Here is a 27,909-nt window from a genome sequence, read left to right as displayed (position 1 = left end):
CTGTGTTGCCCCTTTCAGTGACCTGTGGACCTGTACTCCTAGATCTCTCTGACTTTCAATACTCTTGAGGGTTCTACCATTCACTGTATATTCCCTACTTGCATTAGACCTTCCAAAATGCATTACCTCACATTTGTCCGGATTAAACTCCATCTGCCATCTTTCCGCCCAAGTCTCCAAACAATCTAAATCCTGCTGTATCCTCTGACAGTCCTCATCGCTATCCACAATTCCACTAACCTTTGTGTCGTCTGCAAACTTACTAATCAGACCAGTTAAATTTTCCTCCAAATCATTTATATATACTACAAACAACAAAGGTCCCAGCACTGATCCCTGCGGAACACCACTGGTCACAGGCCTCCAATTAGAAAAGCATCCTTCCATTTCTACTCTCTGCCTTCTATGACCTAGCCAGTTCTGTATCCACCTTGCCAGCTCACCCCAGATCCCGTGTGACTTCACCTTTTGTACTAGTCTACCATGAGGGACCTTGTCAAAGGCCTTACTGAAGTCCATATAGACAACATCCATTGCCCTACCTGCATCAATCATCTTTATGACCTCCTCGAAAAACTATCAAGTTAGTGAGACACAACCTCCCCTTCACAAAACCATGCTGCCTCTCACTAATATGTCCATTTGCTTCCAAATGAGAGTAGATCCTGTCTCAAAGAATTCTCTCCAGTAATTTCCCTACCACTGAAGTAAGGCTCACCGGCCTGTAGTTCCCGGGATTATCCTTGCTACCCTTCTTAAACAGAGGAACAACATTGGCTATTCTCCAGTCCTCCTGGACATCACCTGAAGACAGTGAGGATCCAAAGATTTCTGTCAAGGCCTCAGCAATTTCCTCTCCAGCCTCCTTCAGTATTCTGGGGTAGATCCCATCAGGCCCTGGGGACTTATCTACCTTAATATTTTTTAAGACGCCCAACACCTCGTCTTTTTGGATCTCAATGTGACCCAGGCTATCTACACACCCTTCTCCAGACTCAACTTCTACCAATTCCTTCTCTTTGGTGAATACCGTTGCAAAGTATTCATTTAGTACCTCACCCATTTCCTCTGGCTCCACACATGGATTCCCTTGCCTGTCCTTCAGTGGGCAAACCCTTTCCCTGGCTACCCTCTTACGTTTTATGTACTGTTGATGACTCCTTCATCACGTTACTGATGGAGAGCAAACTGATAGGGCGGTATTTGGCTGGGTTGGATTTGTCCTGTTTCTTGTGTACAGGACACATGTGGGCAATTTTCCACATTGCCAGGTAAATGCCAGTGTTGGAGCTGCACTGGAACAGTTTGGCGAGGGGTGCAGCAGGTTCTGCAACACAAGTCTTCAGTACTATTGCCGGGATATTGCCAGGGCCCATAGCCTTTGCAGTATCCAATGCCTTCAGCTGTTCCTTGGTATCACATGGAGTGAATTGTATTGGCTGAAGACTGATATCTATGATGCTGACGACCTCCGGAGGAGACCAAGATGGATCATCCATTTGGCATATCTGATCGAAGATTGTTGAAAATGCTTCAGCCTCGTCTTTTGCACAGATGTGCTGGGTTCCTCCATCATTGAGGATGGAGATATTTGCGCAGCCTCCTCCTCCAGTGAGTTAATTGTCCACCACCATCCACAGCTGGATGTGGCAGGATTGCAGAGCTTAGATCTGATGAGTTTGTTGTGGAATCGTTTAGCTCTTTCTTGCTGCTTATGCTGTTTGGCACACAAGTCGTCCTGTGTTGTAGTTTCACCTGGTTGACACCTCATTTTTAGCTATGCCCAGTGTTGCTCCTGGCAAGCCCTCCTGCACTCTTCATTGAACAAGGGTTAATCTCCTAGCTTGGTGGTAATGGTAGAGCAGGGCATATACCGGGTCGTGAGGTTGCAGATTGTGATTGAGTTCAATCCTGCTGCTGATAATGGGCATTTTAAGAGTCAACCACATTGCTGTGGGTCTGGAGTTGCATGTAGGCCAGACCGTAAGGATGGCAGATTGCCTTCCTTAAAAGACACTTGTGAACCAGATGGGTTTTTACGACAATCGACAATGGTTTCATGATCACCATTAGACTTTTAATTCCAAATATTGAGTTTAAATTCCACCACCTGTTGTGGTGGGGTTTGAACCCGGGTCCCCAGAGCATTACCCTGCATCGCTGGATTACTAGCCCAGTGACAATACCGCTACGCCACTGCCTCCCCTGCTGAGTGATGATTCCTTCAAAATCAATGCACTTACATTGTGTTACTTTCTGACACTGGAATTGGAAAAGGCACTACACAAATGCAAATTTTTCTACTACTTTGAACATTGAATGAATCACTCTTGCAATCTCACTACTTTCTCAGCTGGCCAAAAATTGGCAAGAACCTCCTTGAGAAGAGGCTGGTCACAGCAGAATAGAAGATAATCATTTGACAGCATACCACAATTTTCTTAAAAGAATGTTCAATAGGACAAGATTTTTTTTTAAATGAGTAAGCAAGATTTGTCTTAGCAAGATGCAACTACTTAAAAGAAAATTTGGATACAGCGCCTACCTTCACATTCGCATCTTTCATACTAACAACCATATCAAGGTCAGGTTGGGCAGCTGTAGCATTGCCTATCAGCAAGTAGAAAGTAGCCCGAAGCAATAAGGCTTCAGCCACATATTTTCCCTTGGTCTCTATTTCTTTGGTGCATTCACTAATAATTTTGTCATAGTTCTCTTCTTCCATGTATTGTTTTGCCTTCTGGTATCCAGATCTGAAAATGTATAAAAATATAGCTACGGTTAAATTGCACTATCTGAAAAGCTTATTTTCCTTTCGTAGTCGGACGAGTTCATAGTATTTACAATGCAGGAGACCATTCGGCCCATCGAGTTTTCAACCGTCCTTGCAAAGATCAGGCCTACACCCTATCCCCGTACCCAGTCCCACCTTTTTGGACACCAAGGGCAATTTAGCACAGCCAATCCACCAACCTGCACATCTTTGGACTGTGGGAGGAAACCGGAGCACCCGGAGGAAACTCACGCAGACAGAGGGAGAATATGCAGACTCCACACAGACAGGGACCCAAGTAAGGAATCGAACCTGGGATCCTGGAGCTGTGAAGCAACTGTGCTAACCACTGTGCTACCGTGTTGCCCCGAGGACCGAGTTTACGGGCCCTTTTCACACAAGTTAATAGCAGCCATATATCAATAGCATTTACCAGGTTGTGTTGTTTTATTGAATGTCTACATTTATTAGATTTGTCCAAATTGGTCATTGTTTCCAGGATTTGACAAAAAAAAGGCTGAGAATTGAGTGGTACTACTTCAATTGCACCTGCGAGCCTACATAGCCAGCACCATTGGAGTGTTCATCACTTGGGAGGGTGGTTCAAATGTAAAATTTGTTTTATTAGGTGCTTTTGAAGTACAGCTTTTTTTAAGGAGTAATTACAACATTACTTGAAAGGGGTATTGGCAAAATATATGGAGGCTGGGATTGGACTAGGTGCCTCCAATATTCTAGGAATTCCTGCTGCAATATTAGTATCACACAGGTATTGTATGGCCATCTCACCATATTCAGTGTGTCCTGGACATTCAACTATTAATTCAAGGTTCAAAGGCATGGTCCACGCAAGCATGCCCAAAATAAAACTTCCAGCAGCATTAATAAATAATTACCAGGACCAGGAATCCTGGCTAATTATTTTCTCTTGTCTAGCTGGAGGGTGTTGTAAGCAATGTAAGTCTTGCTAACCCAATAATAATTCATTCACTCACAATGGATCATGGATTAAAACTGGAACCTTTCTACACATTATACAGCGCATTGGGGCTTGAAAAAATATACTTTTATAAAATCACCTTTCTGTTCCCCTGATGTCAGCAGCTTCCCCCTCCTTGTCTTTATCTTCATCAGGTTTTTCACCTTTAAGTAAAGGCTGTGAGATGATGTCATCAGTGAAGGAATTAAAGTATGATTTGATGAATTGTGGGGAGGGCATCAGTGGCTCTCTGTTCTACAACAGGGAAGACAAGAGAATTAGAAAGCAGAGTCCTTTCTGTCATAGTGTCACAATCACATTGGTCAGTGAGAAGTAGACCTAAAAAAAAGGCCAACCAGTGTACAGTACACCGATGCACAAGATGCAGGGTGCACTAACAAATAGTCTCTTTCGTAACACTGCCATCAAATGCAAGGTTATTTATACAGTGTAATTCTGATTGAAATTGTTATTGAATGGTCTTCAAACCCTCCCAAAATTCTCATTGCCAGTAGTACTGTGTCTCTGGCAATTTAAAATGTTCTCTTCAGGGGATGTCATAGATCAGATAATCTCCTATGGATGTCCTCGTTGTTTGGCATTTTAATGTTGCTGGCATCAGCATTTTGCCTAGAGACAGGGAACAAAATTGCTCCAAATCAATGTTCTATGGCTCTCAACAATGCATCAAGTTTGCTTTAAGGTGCTGCATCCAAAGGCTAATTAAACAAAGGATTAATTTTGTTATTAATATCCACTGCCAGATCCTCCTCCCTCATTTTCCATTCACAAATCAATTTTAATGTTTCACTATATTTATTATCCCTTTCTCTTTCTTCTTTTACTACATACTTTCCCTTTCAAATCACCTTCTACTATGAATATTGATTTTATCTGCGCTAACCTCTGTAATTTTGTTACATGTTGGCAATATTCGGTAATCATCTGGTGACCCATTCCACATGAGTTACTGACAAGGCCTACAGCTCCTACTATTCCAAGGTCATTCCAGGCAGCAGAAGCAACTCGGATTTCTTCTACGTACTCTCCTCCAGTTCATCCCACTGTTCTCCCAATGCTCAAGGCATCAGCTGAGAGACTGCAAGGGTTTAACGTGCATTTCTATATTAAGAATTCAGTGCATCTGTCTGTTCTGAACCTCCTGGTTCCCAGCCTGCTCCCACGCCCATCTCCTTCCTGATCTACTAACACCTACTCCAGTTTCGCCTCATGCAGACCTCCACTATCATTAAACTTAATTTATATCCAAGAAGTCCTCAACTTCCTTGGCCATAGCATTGGATCGCCCAACTTTGGGATTTATGGAATTGTCTACCCCATAGGACAGTGAATGCTCCATCGTTGAGTACATTCAAGGCCGAAACATAAATTTTTCGACTCAAGAGTATGAAGGGATTGTAGGGAACGGGCAGAAATGTGCAGTTGAGGCAGAAGATCAACCATGATATAATTGAATGGCGGTGACAGGGTTGTATGATCGACTCCTTCTGTTTCCATAATCTTGAATTAAACTGTCCCGATATTAGTCAAATCTGTTACCACTGTTCTTCTACCACCAACGCTTCTTTACACATTCTCAACCATTGTTCCATCACCAATGTTATCTTTCTTTCTGGTGCCCAGAAATATGTCACATTAGGCTCTGTAACTATTTAAAGTCACCCAATCAGATTGCAGCTGGGCACCCGCATTAGTCATACAAAATCCTGGGCAGCTTACTTGCTTCTCAAAAATGTTTCTTCTGCAGCCTCTTTCGGTAGCATTGCTCTCTCCTGGATCCACTTTTACCGATTGCTTAGCTGATACTACACTGGAAGGGCTTCTTCTGCCTAGCCCACAATTCATAGAATTCCTACAGTGCAGGAGGCCATTCGGTCCATCAAGTCTGCACCGACCCTTGGAAAGAGCGCCCTATCTAGGCCCACGCACTCACCCTAGCCCCGTAACTCCACCGAGTCACTTGGACACTGAAGGACAATTTAGCATTGCCAATTCACCTAACCAGAACATCTTTGGACTGTGGGGGGAAACCGGAGTACCCGGAGGAAACCCACGCAGACAGGGGAAGAACGTGCAAACTCCACACAGACAGTCATCCAAGGTCAGAATTGAACCCGGGTCCCTGGTGCTGTGAGGCAGCAGTGCTAACCACTTTGCCACCACACCGCCTGTAAATTCTGACATGTATCGCAGAGCTCCATCCTCATTTCTAAGCAGTACTTCAGCAACAACACCACCACCCTCCTTGGAACTCCCATCAGCACATCTACCCTGCCTTTGAACACCTCCTAAAGGCCAGATTCTACTTGTGCTTCCCCGCTATGTTCTTTTGCACTCACCTGCTTGGTATCTTTTTTTGCCCCAGAAAACACACCACAAATGTTTGCATGGGACTATTGAAATGCAAGCACTTGTCCTTTGAACCTTAACAGCAGCAAACATGACACAACATAGTGCAAATGTGCACTTGTTTTCTGTTTCTGGCAAATGGCAATACTGTTTGAATTAATGTGCTGTGACCAAATTCAAGAGGGGATACATAAGTAACTGAAGCATTTCAGCCACTAACCTTATACTTTTCTTTAGCTTTCTCTTTTCCAAGCAGCTTAAGGACTCTGTCAGCAAGCAGCATGCTTTGCTGGTTTTGGAATCCCTCCAGGATACAAACTGCAGTGACATCTGAAAGATACAAAGACACCAGTCATGTTTCCAGTGAGAGCGCTCTCACAATCTCAGTAACGACACAAATCTCCGATTTTCTCTTCATAAAGAAACACCTTCCTGGCATAGTGGTGGTTACAATCTCGGTTGGCACAAGGTTGGAAAATATTGGTTCCTTTTATATCAGTGGGAATTTAAACTCAATTAGCTTGATTTAAGTATTTCTATTTTTAAAATTGATTTTACACACTTAAATTGCAAAGAGCAAAGCCATCATTTTGGAAAGTACAAAATGTTCGTTACAATTTGGGCTTTCTCCCAAACAAGGTAATTTCAATAGGTAGTGTGTCACAGAATTAATAATAGGAAGACTTGCTTGAGTTGAAGTGAATGGGGTCTGGGCTGCAGGGACTGCGCAGTGGCGAAGCTACACAGGCTGCAGGGATTGTGGATTTCGAAGTCTGCCGCCTCTGCACAGGCCATTACTCGGGAGAAAAGTCAAAATCAAAGGGGAAGAATTCCTAATTTCTTGTTCAAGGGATTATTTGTGCTAGACTTACCAACACAGTTGGAAGGAAGTGTAGACCCTAGGAGCCTGGATCCAAAAATTGCAGGAAAACGGGCACATAGACGTGTGTGATGAAGATTACCAAACATGGAATTCATATGAGGAAATATTCAAATTGTTTTTGAAGCTAATCACACACTGGAGGATCTGTAGGTCGCAACAGCTCAGTTGGCTGTAAAATGTTAATGCCACTAAAGAATCTTATTCATCCAGTAAAACCAGGAGACAAATTCCTAAGTGAATTTTAGAGGGATATTTCTCTCCTAAACCGTAATTAATTGCAGAAAGGTTCAGACTCCACCACCGTAGTCAGGAAGAAGGTGAAACCATTTTAGTTTATAGCGTCTTTAAGATTAGTTAGATGTTGCGGATTTGGTACAATACTTGGATGATACACTTCGAGACAGGCTGGTTTATGGATTAAGCAATGAAGCAATTCAGAGGAAGCAGCTTCCTGCAAGTGATTTAACTCAAAGCTGCAGTGGAAGCTGTCACATCTATGGAGCTTGTAACAAGCAAAGCTTCAGATAAGATACCTCAAGGAACAAGGCTGCAACGGTGCAACTGTGTTACCGTTGTACACAGGTTGGATACTCAGCGGGGGAATTTGGACACTCAGGAGAATGCGGAGGTAAATCAAATAAATGCAAGAACTGTGGTAAGAGCCACATTGCCACGGTGTAGTATGCTCAGAAAATGTCTCCTAGACCAAGAAGGTCCAAGAAAAACAATACAAGTAAACAATCCAATCGTGTCAAAAAATTAATGGATAAAGCTTATAATCACTCAAAAGACAGAGACACAAAGCTACTGCAAGAGCTTACGCCAGGTGCCTTGTTGAGACAGGGCAATGAATGTTTTTGTGGCATATCCAAAACTTGGAAGGCCATGAAATTAAAATGGAAGTGGATATGGATGCAGCAGTATCATCAATACCCAATACAATTTATCAAAAACTGAAGCATCTGCCTTCAAAATTGTCAGATGTGATCCTAAGAACGTACACTGAAGAGGTCACGCAATTCAAAGGATGCAGTATGGTGAAATTAGAAGCAATTGGACAGACGGTCAAGTTGCCTCATCACGTTATCTGTGGAAACATTCTTGCTCTATTTGGCAGAGCATGGTTGGCCAAGATTAAGCTTACCTGGGAAATAGTCAATCAATTAGTGGATTCAAAGAGCCACTTGCAACAGTTTTAAAAAAAAATTTAGTGTACCCAATCATTTTTTTCCCAATTAAGGGGCAATTTAGCATGGCCAATCCACCTAACCTGCACATCTTTGGGTTGGGAGGGTGAAACACACGCAGACATGGGGAGAATGTGCAAACTCCACACGGACAGTGACCCAGAGCCGGGATCGAACCTGGGTCCTCAGCGCCATAGGCAGCAGTGATAACCACTGTGCCACATGCCTCCCTGGCTTGCAACAACGTCTGAGGAAGTATGAGAAAGTTTTGAAGATTCACTAGCTCTATGACTGAAGTTGAGCTATACCTAAAAATCAAGCCAGGCACAACCAAATATCTCAAAGCTAGAACTGAACCATAGGTCATCAGGCCTAAAGTTGAAGAACTAGAACGATAAGGACAGGAGTCATCGAACTTGTTGCTACAAGTGACTTGGTGACATAAATCGTTAGTGTATTAAAACAGGATGACTCAGTGAGAATTGGTGGAGATTTTAAAACCACTATTCATCCAGATGTGTGTGTGGATCATAGTCCACTGCAGCTGATTGAAAACGTGTTTGCTGGATTTTCTGGAGGACATAAAATTCAGTAAAATTGATCTTTCACAGGCATATCTGTCGATGAATGTGGCTGCTCAATCACAGCCACTACTCACCATCATAACAAAGAATACAGCACAGGAACAGGCCCTTGGGCCCTCCAAGCCTGGGCCGAACACCATGCCTGTCAACACTAAAACCTTCTGCACTTCCGGGGTCTGTATCCCTATATTCCCATCATATTCATATATTCAAGATGCGATCGTATCTGCTTCCACCACCTCACCTGGCAGGCAGTGTATTCCAGATACTCACCACCCTCTATGTAAAAAAAAAACTTGCCTCACACATCTCCTCTCACCGCACAAAGGTCAAAAGACTTCCTTTTGGAGTAACATCTGCACCTGCCTATGTCGAAGATTCGTGGATCAAATTTTAAGTGGATTAAATGGAGCGCAATGTTATTGAGATTGTCATAATCATCACTGGTTCGAGTGAACAGGAACACTTGGAGAATTCGGAAGCTACCCTGAAACGGTTACAGTACCACAACCCGAAAGTTAAGGAAAAAAGTGTGACTTTTCAAGTCATCCATAAACTCCCCTGATTATATCATCAGCAAAGATGGTTTACATGAAGAACCAAAAAGAAAGTGAGCAATCATAGAAGCATCACATCCTCAAAGTGTGTCACAATTAAGGTTATTTTTAAGATCGATCAATCATAGAATCCCTATAGTGCCAAAGGAGGCCGTTTGGCCCATCGAGTCTGCACCGACCCTCCAAAAGAGCACCCTACCTAGGCCCACACCCTATCCCCGTAATCACACCCAACCTTTTGGACACCGAAGGGAAATTTAGCATTGCAATCCACCTAACCTGCACATCTTTGGACTGTGTGAGGAAACCAGAGCACCCGAGGAAACCCATGCAGACACAGGGATAAAGTGCAAAGTCCAGATTTGAACCAGGTCTCTGGCGCATTTAACATGATTAAAACTTTTACACATGTTGCTGTGTGCCAAACAGACATGGCACTGGCCAAAAGAATGTAAGAGTGCATACAATGAAGTGAAAGAAGCTTTACTGAAGTCAGAGCTATTGGTTCATTATAATCCCAAGAAGAAGTTGTAATTAGCTTGCGATGCCTCACCCTATGGGATTGGCGCAGTCGCACATTCTGCCTTCAGGAGAGGAACGACCTACAGCATTTGCTTCACGCACTCTGATGAGCACAGAAATTAATCACGCTCAGCTCGAAAAATAAGCTTTGAGCATAATTTTCGGTGAAGGGAGGTTCCACCATTACCTTCATGGCCAGTATTTTACCCTGTTGACAGATCGTCCATCGATTACAATCTTTGGGCCATATGAAGGTATACCTTCTTTGGCAGATAGTAGATTGCAAAGATGGTTATTAATATTGTCGGCACACATTTACGATACCAGTATCGCATCTCTAAGCAACGTGCAAATGCCGATACTATAACATATTTGCCGATACAGGTCAAGCATGACCCAGAAGAAAATTAGTCAATATTTTGTATTTCTCGCACGTGTACCTGTGACGTGATCTCAATTTCAAAGATATACAAGATCCGATCCGGTGGTGGGACAGGTGATGGACTTTGTCCAAAAAGGAACGCTGTCAGACATACATAGGAAAATCCAGACCTCAAGCCTTACATCACATGAAGACTTGAGTTGACTGTACAGAATGGAGTTCTATTGTGGGGAACCCGTGTGATTATTCTGCCGTAAATGCATAGTAGAATCCTTGACTGTCTGCATAAGGGGCATCCTGGTGTGGTAAGGATGAAGGAATCTGTTATTTTTGATAGCCAGGATTAGATGCTCAAATTGAAGAGAAAGTTGGGCAATGCCAATCCTGTGCAAAACTAAGGAATACTCCACCATTACAACAACTACATCCATGGGAATGGCCGACTCAGCCATGCCAGAGAATATACATTGATTATGCTGGTCGACAGAACGGACACATGTTCTTAGTGATTGTGACGGAAATGCTGATGTTCAAGAGGAATCTGCGAGTGAGGGAATTTCCGTTGCTCCCGACGCAGGGGATACAGGACAGAGTGCTTTCAGGGGTGTGGGTCGGAGAGGGCAAGGTGTCGGAGATTTACCGAGAGATGAGGGAAGAGGGGGAGGAATCGGTGGGCGAACTAATAGGAAAGTGGGAAGAACAACGAGGGGAGGAGATAGAGTAGGGTATGTGGGCTGATGCCCTAAGCAGGGTAAATTCCTCTTCCTCATGCGCCAGGCTTAGCCTGATTCAATTTAAGGTGCTACATAGGAGCGCACATAACGGGAGCAAGATTGAGCAGGTTCTTTGGAGTGGAGGACAAATGTGGGAGGTGTGGCGGGAGCCCGGCAAACCACGCACATATGTTTTGGGCGTGCCCAGCACTGGAAGGGTATTGGAAGGGAGTGACGGGAGTGATTTTGAAGGTGGTGAAGGCCCAGGTCAAACCAGGCTGGGGGTTAGCTCTATTTGGAGTTGCGGATGAGCCGGGAGTGCAGGAGGCGAAAGAGGCCGACGTTGTGGCCTTTGCGTCCCTAGTAGCCCGGCGCAGGATCCTACTCATGTGGAAGGAGGTGAAACCCCCCCGGACTGGAGGCCTGGGTAAATGATATGGCGGGGTTCATTAAATTGGAGCAGATAAAGTTTGCCCTGAGAGGATCGGCTCAAGGGTTCACCAGGCGGTGGCAGCCATTTCTCGACTACCTAGGGGAACGTTAGAGGGAAGACAGATGACCAGCAGCAGCAACCCAGGGGGGAGGGGGAGGGGTGGGGGTTTTAGTTTAGTTAAGGTCAAAAGATAATGGGGTTTTGCTATTTGTGTATTGTTAAAAATTTCTGTATTGTTACGTTTGTTTTGTAAGAGGGGAAAAATTGTTGTTTGGGGGAAAAAAATTTCAATAAAATATATATTTTTTAAAAAAAGAGGAAACTGCGAACACAGTTTGATTTGCTAACTCCACCTGATACTTCAGAGTTTGTCAAGCACAAATTGCTAAGAGGAAGAAAATCTCTAAAAGGGGAGTATTCAGCCAGGGAGAGAGTGGTGCTTGCTAGGAGCTACATCGCCAATGAAAAATGGGGACCAGCTATGAACCTAGCAAAGACAGGTCCAATATCATATACCCTATCAGTCGATGTTGAAAGAACGCCAAACTGATCAGTTACCTGTTGCACAAAATGAGTGTGCAGCAACATCTCAAGGAGGTTCTACCGCTAGAAGATCTGGAGAGCTATACTTTGTAACAGAGACCAGAGACATTGATAAGTTCTGATTCTGTTTGAGGATTTTTCAAGCCTAGTGACAGATACTGAAACAACTACACAAGCACCATCTATAGAAAGGAATGAGGACACTTCTGAAATTGCAAGTAGCAGAGTTCAAGACCCCAAATTCTACCAAAAAGGAATAAGTGTCCACCGCAGAGGCTGTCTTATTAAATTGTATATATGTATAGAAATAGCATATCAGGGGATCTGTTGTATAAATGTTCATTGCTGTTGTTGCACTAATGTAGCAGAGGGAGGGATGTTATGTATTTAGGAATACAATTTTGCTGCTTCTACGTGATATCGACAGTGTTTGCGCAGACTTTGGGGCAGATCATCATCTTGAATGCATGAGCGATCAATAACTAAACCGCTCATTGTCTTTTACAAGAATGCAGAGTATGGACACCTCCATACCTTTTCTCATTGCGGCAACAAAGTAATTTAACTGTTTCATAACACTTCTGTGACATGCCTTGGGATGTTTTGTGAAAGGCAGACATAAAAACAAATTTGTTGTTGAAAATGTAACGTTCAGATAGATAGATAGAACATAGTGCCGAAGGAGGCCATTCGGCACATCGAGTCTGCACCGACCCACTTCAGCCCTCACTTCCACCCTGTCCCGGTAACCCAATAACCCCTCCAACCTTTTGTCACTAAGGGCAATTTATCATGGCCAATCCACCTAACCTGCACGTCTTTGGACTGTGGGAGGAAACCACGCAGACACGGGGAGAACGTGCAGACTCCGCACAGACAGTGACCCAGCTGGGAATCGAACCTGGGAACCTGGCGCCGTGAAGCCACAGTGCTATCCACTTGTGCTACCGTGCTACCCGGAAAGATCATTCATCCATACAAGGAAATAAAATCTTTTGCTGGATGAAAAAACGTACATTGGCACTTCATTTCTTCTGGAAACCTGCGAGTCTATGAGACTGCAGTTAGAATTCCTAAATTTAATCTTTTTCTAAATTTGATGGACACAAGTCTGCAATATAATTGCAGCTGTACAATTCTGATGCGGATATATTGTTTATAAAGTTAGGCTAAACATGAATTTTCCCGAGTTATCGGATTTCGCCTGTGGTAGTGAGGGTTAAAAATGTGCTCAAGTTCCTGCTCCACATTGCTATTAAGTGACCACTGTGGAAATGTTGGTTCAGTTCAAATTCGCCTCCATGGTAAATGTAGGCTTATGCATGAAGAAATGTTTTGGGCCTGACATTGAAAGGCAGGTAGCACTGTGAGACTGAGCCTTAACAAAGTGTCATATGCGAGTCCCTTTAAGAAAAGTGTGTTTTATCAAATGGCTGCAGTGATGTCACTGCGTGGGAGGAGCAGGAATGTGATTCTGCTTTTTACTTTCGTTTTGAGCTGGAAGCTCTTTTTGGCTCTGTAGTTGGAGGGCTGCATTCAAACCAAGCAGATGTATACTGGTGTCGCTCTGTATGTTAAACAAAGTGTTTCGATCACTTGATAATTTAAAAATGATCCCTGAAAGTTGCCACCCAGGTTGATAGGGTTGTGAAGAAGGCCTATGGAGTGTTGGCCTTTATTGGTAGAGGGATTGAGTTCCGGAGTCATGAGGTCATGTTGCAGCTGTACAAAAATCTGGTACGGCCGCATTTGGAGTATTGCGTACAGTTCTGGTCACCGCATTATAGGAAGGACGTGGAAGCTTTGGAGCGGGTGCAGAGATTTACCAGGATGTTGCCTGGTATGGAGGGAAAATCTTATGAGGAAAGGCTGATGGACTTGAGGTTGTTTTCGTTAGAGAGAAGAAGGTTAAGAGGAGACTTAATTGAGGCATACCAAATGATCAGGGGGTTAGATAGGGTGGACAGTGAGAGCCTTCTCCCGCGGATGGAAATGGCTAGCACGAGGGGACATAGCCTTAAACTGAGGGGTAATAGATATAGGACAGAGGTAGGTTCTTTACGCAAAGAGTGGTGAGGCCGTGGAATGCCCTACCTGCAACAGTAGTGAACTCGCCAACATTGAGGGCATTTAAAAGTTTATTGGATAAACATATGGATGATAATGGCATAGTGTAGGTTAGATGGCTTTTGTTTTTTGACTTCCCATGTCGGTGCAACATCGTGGGCCGAAGGGCCTGTACTGCGCTGTATCGTTCTATGTTCTATGATAACTATTCTCTGTAGAGAATTCAAACCTACTGTCTTTGTTAAAAAGTGTTTTGGCTTATGAATGTTGTTAGGAAAGTTGCTAAGGGTTACCTATAGAGTACTGTATCTTTTTGGGGGTTATCAGTGTTGGTAGTTGGTAAGATGTTTACGGTGGGTTTATGAAGTGTTAACTGGATTCATAGAATAAACACTGTTTTTGTTTAAAAATACTTTTAGTTCTCTGTTGCATCACACCTGTAAAGTGGGCCCTTGTGCTCCCCATAACTAAAATCCATTCAAAGTTGTGGATCAGATGAACTCCATGATATACTTTGGGGTTCTCTAAACCCTCGCCAATAATAAAAGCACCTTCAGAACAGATGGGGAGGATATTCATGGCTAAGGGGCAACAACAAAACCTTATTAGGTTAAAAAAGAACACAAACCTTCTAAACACTCCTTCTTATTATCTAGTTTCTCGTATGCCTTTGCACGGCGGTATAGTGCTTTTATGTACTTGGGGTTGAGTTCTACGGCTTTTGTGCAGTCCTGAGCAACTTCATTCCATTTTTGCTGCAATACAAATTTGTTACATAATCAAAGTGAAGCAGTGATTTTGTTCCAGAATCTGAGCGGAGTAGAATGCAGTGTCAAAAAATTCAGACCAATTCAATTGTCATTAGTTTACCAGAATATATGTATGGTTAAACCAGCATAAAGTGGCATGGAAAATGCACCTTCCATAACAGGGGGAAAAGAACTGCATTACAATTTTGATCACAGTCATTTAACATACGATGGACTGTTATGGTGTGGACGTTAAACAAATCAAATTATTTTGTTCCTCGCATCGCCCAATCAAGAGACTGCATTCCAATCATGGCTACTCAAGTGGTAGCGACAATAATACAATATTAATGAGGCAGCAATGGCTACCATTCTGTCTGGTTGCAAGCAGGCCGAGTGCTCGGTGTACCTACTCCAGCAAGGACCTAAAAGTCATGGCAGTGCAAACGTAATTTGTGCTTTTGCTGCCACTGTTATTCTACTGCTTTTGTGGGAACTCAAGACATAATTTAGAAGTAGATATTATGGGGATGGGAGGGGGGGGAAACAAAAGACTTTTCCATAAGTTTTATTTCATTCCATTTGTACAAAATTTTAACAATGTGGCATTCACAGATGAATGCAGTTTCATCATGTGCATTTAACTGTTTAATAAAGCTTGTAGCTTTTATGATGAACACGTTTTCTTGCACTATATTTCACACAAGTAATGCAAAACTTCCATCAGATTCTTCACATCAACTATGCAATGCTTGCAGATATATCAATAGTGGATAGACCAAAACTACAATTAACCCACTAACAGTTTTATTCGACAAAACAAAACTCAGCAGCCGTGATTTTGTAGTTAGTGGCTGGAAGTGCTGGCCCTGGCTACAAAAGTTACCACAAAAATCTAGCGACCTCCATGATAGTTTTCCCCTTACCTGATGAGAGTTTAAATCCAGTGCAAGTCATAGGAATATGCCAGGGCAGGATTCTGCCTACAAGGCGTGTCCTGGAAGATGGTCATGGCGGGGGAGGGGAAAGAGATACCCCGGTTCGGTGGTGGCGTGGAACGTACGAGGGTTAGAGGCGCAGTTGAAGAGAGCTCGAGTTTTCTCGCAACTGAAGGGCCTGAAAGCGGATGTGGTGCTGTTAGAGAGGAGACTCATCTGAGGATAACAGATAGATGAAGCTGAGGAAGGGCTGGGTGAGCCAGGTGTTCTATTCTGGCTTTGATAGTCGGGTATGGGGGGGGGGGGGGGGGGGAGGAGGAGGAGAGAGAGAGAGAGAGAGAGAGAGAGAGAAAAAAGAGAGAATCAAGCAGACAGGTACGTGATAGTGACGGGAACACTGGAGGGCAGGTTGGTGGTATTGGCCTGCGTTTATGCTCTGAACTGGGATGACGCTGGGTTTATGAGGAGGATGTTAGCAGCCATATCAGGCCTCTTTACTCACCAGCTGATAATACACGGGGGGGGGGGGGGGGGGGGGGGGGGGGGGGGGAGAAAGAGAGGAAGAGGATTGGAATATAGTGCTGGAGCCGAGGATGAGGATAGGTCTCAGCCGTGTTCACTGGCTCTCTTGGGAGGGTTGGGCACAGTGTTAGGAGGGGTTTATGAAGCATTTTGGAAGGGCGGGTCTGTGGGGGTTTTTGCATCCACAGGACAGGAGTTTCCTCAGTTCACAAGGTGTTTTCGAAGATCGGCTTTGTGGTCGGCGGGGTGTTGCTGGCAGGGTTAATGAAATGAAAAATGAAAATCGCTTATTGTCACAAGTAGGCTTCAAATGAAGTTACTGTGAAAACCCCTAGTCGCCGCATTCCGGCGCCTGTTCGGGGAGACTGGTACGGGAATTCAACCCGCGCTGCTGGTCTTGTTCTGCTTTACAAGTCAGCTGTTTAGCCCACTGTGCCAAACCAGTCCCTAAAGAAGGTGGAGTACTCGGCGATCATGGTATTATATCATAAGCTGCACTGGGTGGATGTGGTCTTGGAGAAGGGCCTGGCCCAGAAGCCGGCGTGGAGGCTGGATGTGTGCTTGGTGGTGCAAACTTGTGCATCAAGATGGGGAGGGTGATGGAGTAGTATGGGGAGTTAAATCAAAATGGGAAGGTCTCGTTGTCAGTAGTTTGGGAGGCGTTGAAGGCGGTAATGAGGAGGCATGTCATCACACTTAAGGCGAAGGTGGATAGGGAAGTGCTGGAGGAGCATCAGATAAGAGGAGATTTGGGAGGTGGGGGCAAGATGCACAGAGAATCCAGAGCGGGGCTGTTGGTGAGGAGGAAGGAATTGTGGGCGAAGTTTGATCTTCTGTCTATGGGCAGGGCGGTTCGGCATTGCGATGAGTGGGGAGGGTTGCGTATGAAAATGGTGAGAAGGCCAGTCGATTGTTGGCAGGCAGTGGCGAGGGTGATTGCGCAAATTAGGGACAGGGCAGGAGGGGTGGTGGCGGCTCCGGAGCAGGTAAATAGGGTGATTGAGGACTTTTACAGGGAGTTATACAAATCGGAGCCACCAGAGAATGAATCTTGGATGAGTGAGTTTTTGGAACATCTGGAGTAGCTGGAGATGGGAGAGCTGGAAAGGGCCGGGTTAAAGGATTCGTTAGGGTTGGAGGAAGTGAAAGTAGCGATAGGGAAGATGCAGTCAGGTAAGGCACCAGGGCTGGTTGGGTTCCCGGTGGAGTTTTATAAAAATTTCAAGGACACGTTGGCGCCACTGATGGTGGAAATATTTGAGGGTGCGACGGCAGGATTACCCGAGACAAGGAGGCAGGCATCTATTTCATTGTTACTGAAAAAGGATCAGGACCCGGTGGAACGTGGGTCATAAACAGCCATTTCTCTACTGAATGTGGATGGTAAGATATTGGCAAAGGTGCTGGCAGGGGGGCTGGAGGTGTGTCTTCCGATGATGGTGGGGGAGGATGAGACGGGTTTCGTCAAGGGCAGGCAGCTGTCATTGAAGGCGCTGCGGCTGAATGTGGCACTTTCTCCTGCAGAGGGGAGGGAGTTGGAGGTGGTATTGGATGCGGAGAAAGCATTTGACAGAGTGGAGTGGAGAAATCTGTTTGTGGAAACGTTTGGGATTGGGCCTAAATTTGTGGCTGGGGTAATATAAGGATCCAACAGCTTGTGCGCAGATGAATAAGCTGCAGTTGGAGTACTTTGCACTATTCTGGGGAAAGAGGCAGGGTGCCCATGTCCATCCTCTTGTTCGTGTTGGCGATTGCGCTGAGGTGTTCGGGAGGGGGAATAGTTGGTTGGGGGGGGGGGGTTGGAGCATAGGGTGTCTCTGTACCAAGATGACTTACTGTTGTATATCACAGACCCAGGCTCTTCAGTGAGGGACATAAGGGGTTGCTCGGGAAACCTGAGGCACTTTCAAGGTATAAATTGAATACCTTTCAATTTAGCGAAGATTGAGTGTTTTGTCGTGTCTCCTTTGGGTGGAGGGGTGGGAATGGAGGGGTTGCCATTTAGGGTGGCGACAACTCACTTTAGGTATTGGGGGTGCAGGTAGCTTGGGACTGGGCACAGCTCCGTAGGCTAAATTTCACGAGCCTAGTAGGGAAGGCGAAGGAGGATCTGGGGAGATGGGACAGTCTCCCTTTGTAGTTGGCTGGCCAGGTGCAAGGAGTCAAAATCAATATTTTGCCACGGTGTCTGTTCCTGTTCCAGTGTCTACCGGTCTTTTTGCCAAAGACATTTTATCGAGGGATGGGTAGGCTGGTCTCCTGTTCGTGTGGGCAGGGAAGTCGCGAGGATAAGGAAGGCGGTGCTCCAAAGGGGGCAGCAGTCAAGGGGCTTGGCTCTTCTGAATCCGTTGCACTATTACTGGGCTGCGAATGCTGAGAAGTGCGGGGGCTGGAAGAAGGCGTTGGAAGCTTTGTGGGTGCGGATGAAGTGGGGGTCCTGTAAGGGGTTGGGGTTGTGGCCGCTGGCAACAGCGCCACTGCCGCTAGTCCCAGGGAAGTATAATGGGGATCTGGTAGCCACGCTGAGGATCTGGCAGCAATTTTGACGGCACTTCAAGTGGAGGACGGAGTCGAGCATGATGCCGATAAGAGGGAATCATATGTTAGAGCAGGGGAGGATGGATGTGTGGTTCTGGGGATGGGATGAAAAAGGGGTGAAAGACATGAATGATCTGTTTCTGGAGGGGAGATTCGCAAGTCTAGAGGAGTTGAGTGAAGTACGGGCTGCAGCGCGAGGAAGGCTTTAGGTATGCAGGTGCGGAACTTTGCAAGAAAGTCTTTTTTGAGTTTCCCAGTGGCGCCACCCTCATCATTGCTGGAGGTGCTGCTGTCGGGGGGGGTCTCAGCAGTTTATGGAGGAGGATAAGGAGTCTATGGAAGGGACTACGGCTCAGTGGGAGGAAGAGTTAGGGATGGGGCTGGAGTAAGGATTGTGGTATAAAGTGCTGGGAAGTATCAATGCCTCGACCTTGTGTGCGAGGCTGGGTTGATTCAGCTAAAAGTGATGCATAGGGTGTATTTAACGAAGGCGAGAGGAGCTGGCTGTTTGAGGGTGAAAGATAGTTTGGGAGGGGCCCAGCCAATCATGTCCATATGTTCCGGTCCTGCCTGAAGTTGGAGAGTCACTGGGGATCGTTTTTTTTAGCACCATGTCCAAGGTTCTGCACGTTGAACTGGAGCTGGTCCCCTAGAGGCCATATTCGGGGTGTCAGACCTGCCAGAGTTGCAGACGGGAGCGGGGACAGATGTCTTAGCCTTCGCCTCGTTAATTGCTCGCAGATGGATCCTGTTGGAGTGGAGGTCAGCTTCTCCCCCTAATGCATCGGCGTCACTGGGGAACCTGTTGGGAGTTTTTGGCCTCGGAAAAGGTTAAATTTCCTCTGAGGGGCAGATGAGGGGTTCCACCAGAGATGGGGATTGTTGATTTTGCACTTTGGAGACCTGGTTTCTGTCACGGGGTTGGGGACGGGTCGGGCATTGTTTGTGTAAGAATGCTGAAAATGTTGAATAAAAATATTTCTCAAACAATGTCATAGGAATATTGGATGTCAAAGGGATGTTTTGACAAGCAGTCAATCAGATGAAGTAGTCCAGTGACAATACCACTACACCACCGCCTCCCCGGTATATTAAGTATATAATTAACTTTCCATGGCTGTGGAGGGTGGTCAGCGGTAATTATGAAGTTAGTGTGATCCAATTACCACCACATTCAACTTGGTGTAATCGTCTGAAGGGGTTTTACAGTGAGACCAACGGCATAAGCATGTACATTCTTGTCAATTCAACTGATTGCAGTGAGGCTATCTCAACAGTACACCCTCTGAAGAGTAAAATCATTGTCAAAAACCGCAGGATTTCTGCATAATTTTGCTCTTACAGTTTTGCTGTCCTTACCACCACAACATTCAGGTCAATGAAACAGCAGTGTTCCATATGGGTTCAAACACTCAAATATTTGGATTAATGTGTCTCGGACGTATATACACACACAAAGGTACCTAAGCAAATTAATTACCCTGATCCCCCAAGTTAGCAAGTTGAGAGACAAGTGGTTGGTCCCAAAACCTGAGCCAATTTAGAAACAAAGAGCTAAACAAATGGTGGAATTTCATCAGTAGCTTAAAACTCCATTCATGACAGATCAAGGAATTTCAATGGCACAAGTCACACAGCATTTTCTAAGTGCAATGACAGTTGTTATAAATGTTTTGGAGAATTACGAGTACAGCAGTTCATGGAGTCTGGAAGAATATTTAAATCTGAAATGTATATTACAGAATGACAAAATCAGGCAGCAAACACCATTTGTCAAATCTCATGCTGCAATATATTTTGTGAAGCATCTTTTTACCATATGTGAATTGGTCAAAAGATTTTGTCAATACAGAAATCACTGAGTCGAAACATAATTCATTCCCAAAATCAATGGCATGATTGTGGCATATCATAAAACTTGTAACAGATGAGGGAGAATAGTTAAAAACTTTTAAAACATGAAGCTGTACTATAATGGCAAAAAATAAATTGCAATACCAACACAAATAATTCCCTCCAATTCAAAAATTGAATTTACCAGAAATATCTAAATTTTAAAATAACATTCATGACATCCTACAAATAAACCCTTGAAGAAAAGATAATTAGTGCAAAAGTGCTCAAGTCATTGTGAGCATATAGGAAACACTTTCTGCTTAGAGCTGAAGGCACCATGTAAAATTTAACTCCATGTTTTAGATCAATGTTCATCGATCGGAAACTGTGGATATCCAACAGGCACTGGGAATTCTGATTTAAGGTTTATTCGCCAGAGACGTGCAATGCTAAGAAAGGCTGCTTCTAACTGTCCAAGCTCACAAAATTCACATGTACTAAAGTAAAAATAGGGTTCAGCTGGCCAGGCTTTGGCAGCCAGATTGCCACGGTTTGTGGACCCACACGTTGGACATCCCCGACTTAGGAAATATTATTTCTGCTAAACAGAACAGCACGGTGGCAGAGTGGTTGGCACTGCTGCCTCGCAGCACCAGGGATCAGAGTTCAATTCTGGCCTTGGGTGACTGATGTGTGGAGTTTGCACGTTCTCCCAGTGTCTGTGTGGGTTTCCCCTGGGTGCTCCAGTTTCCTCCCACAGTCCAAAGATGTGCAGGTCACGTGGATTAGCCATGCTAAAATTTCCCCTTAAGTGTCCAAAGATGTGCAGGTTGGGTGGGGTTACGAGGTGACAGGGATAGAGCCGGGGGGGGGGGGTCTAGGTAGGGTGCTCTTTCAGCAGGCCGGTGCAGACTCGATGGACCGAATGGCTTTCTCCTGCACTGTTGCGATTCTATGGTTAAACGCTCTATCAATAAAGTATGGTAAGCCAACTTGTAGAATTCTGCCTTTGTTACCAAAGAACCTCAACGGGACTTAATTCCTGGTTTAATTTTTTTAAAAACTCAACTTCCCCAATACATAAATGATACGATACTTGAATACAGCTGCCTTGGCTGTACTAGTAATTCATAACACTAGCTTAACATTCAGCTGCTACAGTAGTTACAGCATCCTTCCCTGCATGGCCTTGCAATTCAGACCTTTCTCACACAGGTCAACCACAAGTCAGGCCTTTGTTATCACGCATGCAAAATAAATTTATAGGGCCTGCAAACTTACATGAATAGGCTGTGCACAACAAAGGTTCGAGGAGCACTGACAGGAGGTGGCAGTTAGTTACTTATTAAAGTACAAGTAAAAGGTCCTACATACCAACTGTTCAAATGCTGCAGCCCGATTCTGATAAAATGTTGAAAGATCCTGTTTCTGATTGAGTGGACAGAGGCTAATTGCCTCTGTGTAACATTGAATAGCTTGTTCAAATTTTCCAGCTTTAAAAAACTTGTTTCCTTTATTCTTTGCAGATTGGGCCCGGTCTAATAAGCTCTAGGGAAGGAAAATGATATTTACAGTGGATAATAACATTTTGGTTTCATCACACCATCACCATACACCACCATCTTGGCTAGAAACGAACAGCTACTTTCTTGCTCCTTCTTTTACCATTGGCAGCAGTTTCTGCTTCCATCCTTATTTCTGAAAAATGATCACTGCCTGTCATTTTTCTCCTTTTTACCTCCTTAAAGATAGATAGTTTTTTGAAGAATAAAGGGATTAAGGGTTATGGTGTTCGGGCCGGAAAGTGGAGCTGAGTCCATAAAAGATCTGCCATGATCTCATTGAATGGCGGAGCAGGCTCGAGGGGCCAGATGGCCTACTCCTGCTCCTAGTTCTTATGTTCTTATGTTCTTAACCCTCCTGCCAAAAGTGGATTCTGCCATGTTACATAGTTATCAGTGTCTCAGGTGCCCACTTTTCATGCTACTTCGTTCAGCATTACAGCAGAAACCAAAAGACTCAACAAGAAAACTGAACCTGCATCCACTAAGGGCTCTCAGATTGTACAATGTCACTTCAACAAAGCATGCCGCCTTAGATAAATACACTACTAATACAATCTTGTATCCTTGATAAGGATCTTCTTGATCCTTGATGTGGAACCTTACACTATGTAAAATAAGAGCTTGTGGTGTAAGGTGTAACACATTAGCATGAATAGAGGATTGGTTAGATAACCCAAAAACAGAGTGTAGGAATAAATGGATATTTTTCTGGTTTGCAAGATGTGATGAAAGGGATCACCGTTGTGGCCTCAAATATTTATAATTTATCAAAGACTTGGTTAAATGGACCAAATGTACGGTTGCTAAATTTGCTAATAACACAAGGTAGGTAGCGAAGTTGTGAAGAGGAGATAAGGAGTCTTGCGAAGGGACATAGATAGGGTTAAGTGAGTGGGTGAAAATTTGGCAGATGGCGTATAGTGTAGGAGAATGTGAACGCATCCAATTTGGCAGGAAAAGCAGCATATTTAAATGGTGAGAGAACTGAAGGATCTGGGTCCCCTAGTACATGAATCAGGAAATGTTAGTTTGCAGATACAGTAAGTGATTGGGAAGGAAAATATAATGATGTTGTTACAACTTGCAAATTGTAACAGTCTCATCTATCGAATGTAGAGTGTAAAAATGTAAAACTTTAATAAAGATTTTCAAAAAAATATATAATTATGTTGTTTATTGCAAGGGGACAGGAATATAAAGACAGGGATGTATTGCTACAGTTGTACAGGGTATTAGTACTATGTATAGTTTTGGTTTTATTAATTACTAAAGGATATAAATTCATTGGAAACAGTTCGGAGAAGGTTCATGACTGATACCCGAGAGGGGCGGTTATCTTATGAAGAAATGTTAGATAGGCTGGGGACTTCTGGCGGCGGCCATGAGCTGAGCGGTCGCATGTAAGATGGCTCTCGTAAAAAATCCTCCAATACGACATTTTAAGCCCATCAAACGGAACCAAAAATAACCACAACACCCCTTCTCCCAACCACATCAATGAGAAATAGAAAAATAAAGAATGGGTAAGAGCCAACCGCCCAGCAGAAAAGCCACCAAGGACGAGAGAAGGCAAACCTCAGCCTCGGAGCCGGCAGCACACGAGGTGGGAGGGACTGCCTCCAAAGAGTTCTCAGTGCAGGCCTAAGCTCTGATGGACAAACTTATGGGCGTCATCACTTCCGAGCTCCAAGGACATAGGGAAGTACTGAAGACCAAGCTCCTGGCAGCTGTCGAGACAGCAGTGAAAGCAGCACCAGCCCCCATAAAGGAGGCTATGGGCGAAATGGAGTGATGGCTTGAGGCCCAAGAGTCAACGGCAAGAGACCCCGAGAAGGCCGCCACAGACCAAGGGAACTGGATTGTGGCACTTGAAGTTGAGGTGGTGAATCTAATCAAGACCCGGAAAGGCTTTAAAGTGCCAAAACCTAAGATTCGTGGGCTGCCGGAGGTATGGAGGGGAGGAAACCGACAGAATACTTATCGGTGATGCTTGGGAAACTGGTAGGCCAGGAGGGCTTTGCCAAGCTCCAGGAGGTGGAGCGTGGCCACAGGTCGCTTCGGCAGCGGCCCAGAACCGGGGATCCTCCACGGGTGATAATTGTAAACTTCCACAAGTATCGGGACAAAGAGCGGATCCTGAGGTGGGCGAAAGGCATGAGGGGGTGCAAGCGGGAAGGACATTCCATCCACCTGTATCAAGACATTGGGGCAGGCTTGGCCAAGTTCCAGGCTGAATTTAACTTTGAATCCGCCCAATATGAAAGCAAGGTGCAGTTTGGCATTGCTTTACCCTGCCAAGTTATGGGTCACATACCAGAAAGAGCATTATTTCGGCGCCCTGGAGGCCAACAAATTTATCCAGAAGGCGGTCTGGGCAGGCAGTGATTGCGCATATGGGCTAGAAGGCAAGTTGCGAGAGCCAAGAGGAACAGGAACGAATGCGGGCAGAGTTTTGGAGATGACGGGGGTGGGAAGGGGAGGAGGGGGAGAAAGAGGCTGACGGGGATTAAATAAGAGAACCTGACCAGGAGGGGAGCTGCTACACCAGCGAGTAAGCTGGCTTATGGGAGTACAGTGAAGGAGGTGGGTGCACCTGGCTGGAGGGAGAGGAAAGACAGAAATTCAGGGAAAACAAAGGGCAAACGAAGGGAGAGGGCGAGGAAGAGACTGGGGGGTTGCATGGAGGTAAGAGGAGACAGGGCGAGAGATGGCGGGGCGGGGGGGGGGGGGGGGGGGGGGGGAGCATTGAGCGCTGGTTGCAACAGACAAGATGTGGAGGTGGTGAAAGAGAGGAAGCAGTTGGTAGATATTTTGAATGACCCAAAAGCGAGGGCAGGCCCAATCGGACAGGGCCAGACCCACAAGATGAGTATGGTTCACCCCACAGGAGGCAATCTAGATAGTTATATGGAATGTGAGTGGCCTCAATGGGCTGGTGAAGATATCCAGAGTCCTCGCCCATCTCAAGAGACTGAGGGTGGAAGTAGCCTTCCTACAGGAAACGCACCTGGGTAAGGAAGGGCTGGGTAGAACAAACATCGCATTCATATTTTGACACTAGGACAAGGGATTGACCAAATTAGTTAGCAGGTCAATTTCATTTATAGCACAAGCACAGTGACGAACCCAGGGGGGCTGTATATGACGGTCAGACCCTGGAAGGAGCACCAGTAGTTTTGGTAAACATATATGACCTGAATTGGGACGACACAGTGTTCGTCAAGAAAACGACGGCCGAAATCCCAGACGTGAACACCCACCGACTAATCATGGGCAACTTTAATTGTGCTCATAACCCAATGTTGGAGAGAGCCAACCCCAGAACAGGAACTGTGTCAGGTATGGCATGAGAATTGAATGCCTTTATGGAGCAGATTGAGCAGACCAGTGCCTCAAATATTACTTCCATGAAACAAATTACATATGGTAATTTCTCTAATCCAACATACCACATTTTCTACCCACTGCGCTGCATTTTATAAATCAGGGAAGATGATTGCAAATACTCACCATTTTCCTGAGGCCTCAGCCCTATCCACATGCATGACCTCCAAGCTCCCCTATTCACCACTTTAATTACCTTTTCTATTCTGATTTCATAATATCCTAACCAGGTCTATCACAAGATATGAAGGCGCTCCGAAAGCTAGTGACATCGAAACAAACCTGTTGGACTTTAACCTGGTGTTGTAAGACTTCGTACTATCACAAGATAGGGGTGGTACAGTGGCAAACACTAATGCATCACAGCCCCAGGGATATGGGTTCAATTCCAGCCTTGGATCACAGTCTGTCTGGAGCTTGCACTTTCTCCCCATGTCTGTGTGGTTTCCTCCCACAGTCCAAAGATGCAGTTAGGTGGATTGGCTATGCTAAGTTGCCCCCTAGTGTCTAAAAGGTTAGGCGTGGCTACTGGGTAGGATGGGGGCTTGGGCCTAGGTAGGGTGCTGTTTCAGAGGGTCAGTGCAGACACGATGGGCTGAATGACCTTCTTGACTGTAGTGAACAGTATCTTTTTCACCTAGATACACAAAATATAACTTCAAGATCTGTTGATCTGCACTTCTTTCAATCAATAACCAAAATGATTACCTCCCAAAACATGAACCTCTTTTCTCTTTTTACAATTGTTGCAGCACTTGTGCATCCCCAATACTATTAATTTTTACTGTGTACAAACACCTTCAGAATTTTGATCAGGTAAATAAGGAAAATCTATTTAGGAATATTACATGACTATGCCATTCAACCCTTCATCTCTGTTCCACCATTCAAACAGATCACTGTTGATCAAGTCGATGTGTAAGTAACTGGAGGATTAACATTTGGCATCAGCACACATACAAAATGAGATGCTAAACTATTATTTTTACACAATGGCCCACAATCTGTGGTGGAAGCCTTCAAATAGCATTTATTTGGATATTTTTTAATATTTGAAAATGAGAGAATGAACACGGTAAGGGTAAACAAAGAGTGTTAAGTTGCATTCCAAGTACCCGACAGAAATCAACTCCTCTTCAAATGCTATCACAGGCTACATTGTAAGTTGATTCTGGGTTAATTCGAACATAGAATACTGGGTCACTGTCTGTGTGGAGTCTGCACGTTCTCCGTGGGTTTCCTCCCACAGTCCAAAGACATGTAGGTTAGGTGGGTTGGCCATGCTAAATTGTCCTTATTGTCCAAAAAGGTTAGAAGGGGTTATTGGGTTAGGATGGAAGTGAGGGCTTAAGTCGGTCGGTGCAGACTCGATGGACCGAATGGCCTCCTTCTGCATCGTATATTCTATGTTCTGTGTTCTTTATAATTGATAATTGGGGCAGAGATTTTCATTCAAGGGAGAATTCATTGATCATTTTGAAATATAGCAACCAGAGAGGGAGGGGGAAGCAGGTAAACGGATGTCAGAGCAGGTACCTTTAGTTGCAGGAGTAAAGGCAGCTCAATGATATAATTCTCTGCACCACATTACTTCCCTTCCCCATTCCCTCTTTCGGGCTACCCTTCCCCTCTGCTCAAATATACCCCTGCCAGTTTCTAACTACTGCCCTTGTGTCAGCCTCTCCCTGCTCCCCCAATCCCCGGCCCCTCTCTCCCCTCCTTCCATACCAGACCCTCCGACTCATTCTCCCCTCGGCCGCCTTCCTCCTTGGGCACTGGGCTGGAGCTGCCCTCCGGCGCTTTCCTCTCGCTCCGCTTCGACACCGTCCTCTTATTCCACAGGTAGACGGCACCGGCCCCCAGAAGGAGGGGGGCGCCAATGGCGACGGCCAGCTGCCAGCGGGACAGGCCGGAGCCGCTCTGCGATTCCACGGGTTTCAGGGCCGCCATCACTGTGCTGGCAGCAAGAGGCAGAGCCAGAGGTCAAGGGGAAAGGCACGCGCCCGCAATCACTTCCGGAGCACATCCTCCTCCAATCACAGCGAGAGCCAGTCCCGGGCGGCCGCAGAGGAGTCATTGCAGCGCCACCGCCTGGCGTGGAGGAGCAAAGGACGGGTGCAGCCCTTTGCTTTTCAATACCTCCGATCACTTCTCTTGACACATCATAAATGTTTATTATTTAATTTTCCTTCTGGAGTTTTCTCCCCGTTGACTCACAAAGTTGCATGTGCCGGTTTCCACCTAATCCAGGGATCCCCAGCCCATTATAGAACATAGAACATAGAACATAGAAAATACAGCACAGAACAGGCCCTTCGGCCCACGATGTTGTGCCGAACCTTTGTCCTAGATTAATCATAGATTATCATTGAATTTACAGTGCA

The 27,909-nt window shown here is 45.1% G+C and overlaps 1 protein-coding gene across 1 annotated transcript in view; it reads right to left on the bottom strand.

Moving 5' to 3' along the window:
- tomm70a (translocase of outer mitochondrial membrane 70 homolog A (S. cerevisiae)) overlaps positions 1-27,513 on the bottom strand; it is a 62,867-nt gene extending 35,354 nt beyond the window's left edge. Inside the window, exons 1-6 of the mRNA XM_072513487.1 lie at positions 27,254-27,513; positions 21,951-22,124; positions 14,622-14,748; positions 6,343-6,452; positions 3,853-4,007; positions 2,546-2,753 (exon numbers count right to left, since the gene is read on the bottom strand). Coding sequence (XP_072369588.1) covers positions 2,546-2,753; positions 3,853-4,007; positions 6,343-6,452; positions 14,622-14,748; positions 21,951-22,124; positions 27,254-27,475 — 996 coding nt within the window. The 5' untranslated portion in view covers positions 27,476-27,513. The remainder of the gene's footprint in view (positions 1-2,545; positions 2,754-3,852; positions 4,008-6,342; positions 6,453-14,621; positions 14,749-21,950; positions 22,125-27,253) is intronic.
- Positions 27,514-27,909: the final 396 nt, after the last annotated feature.

This window comes from Scyliorhinus torazame, chromosome 8 (genome assembly GCF_047496885.1).
Source record: "Scyliorhinus torazame isolate Kashiwa2021f chromosome 8, sScyTor2.1, whole genome shotgun sequence".
Classification (NCBI taxonomy): domain Eukaryota; kingdom Metazoa; phylum Chordata; class Chondrichthyes; order Carcharhiniformes; family Scyliorhinidae; genus Scyliorhinus; species Scyliorhinus torazame.
Note: the sequence above shows the minus strand (reverse complement) of the source record. Positions and strands in the feature narration are given on the sequence as shown.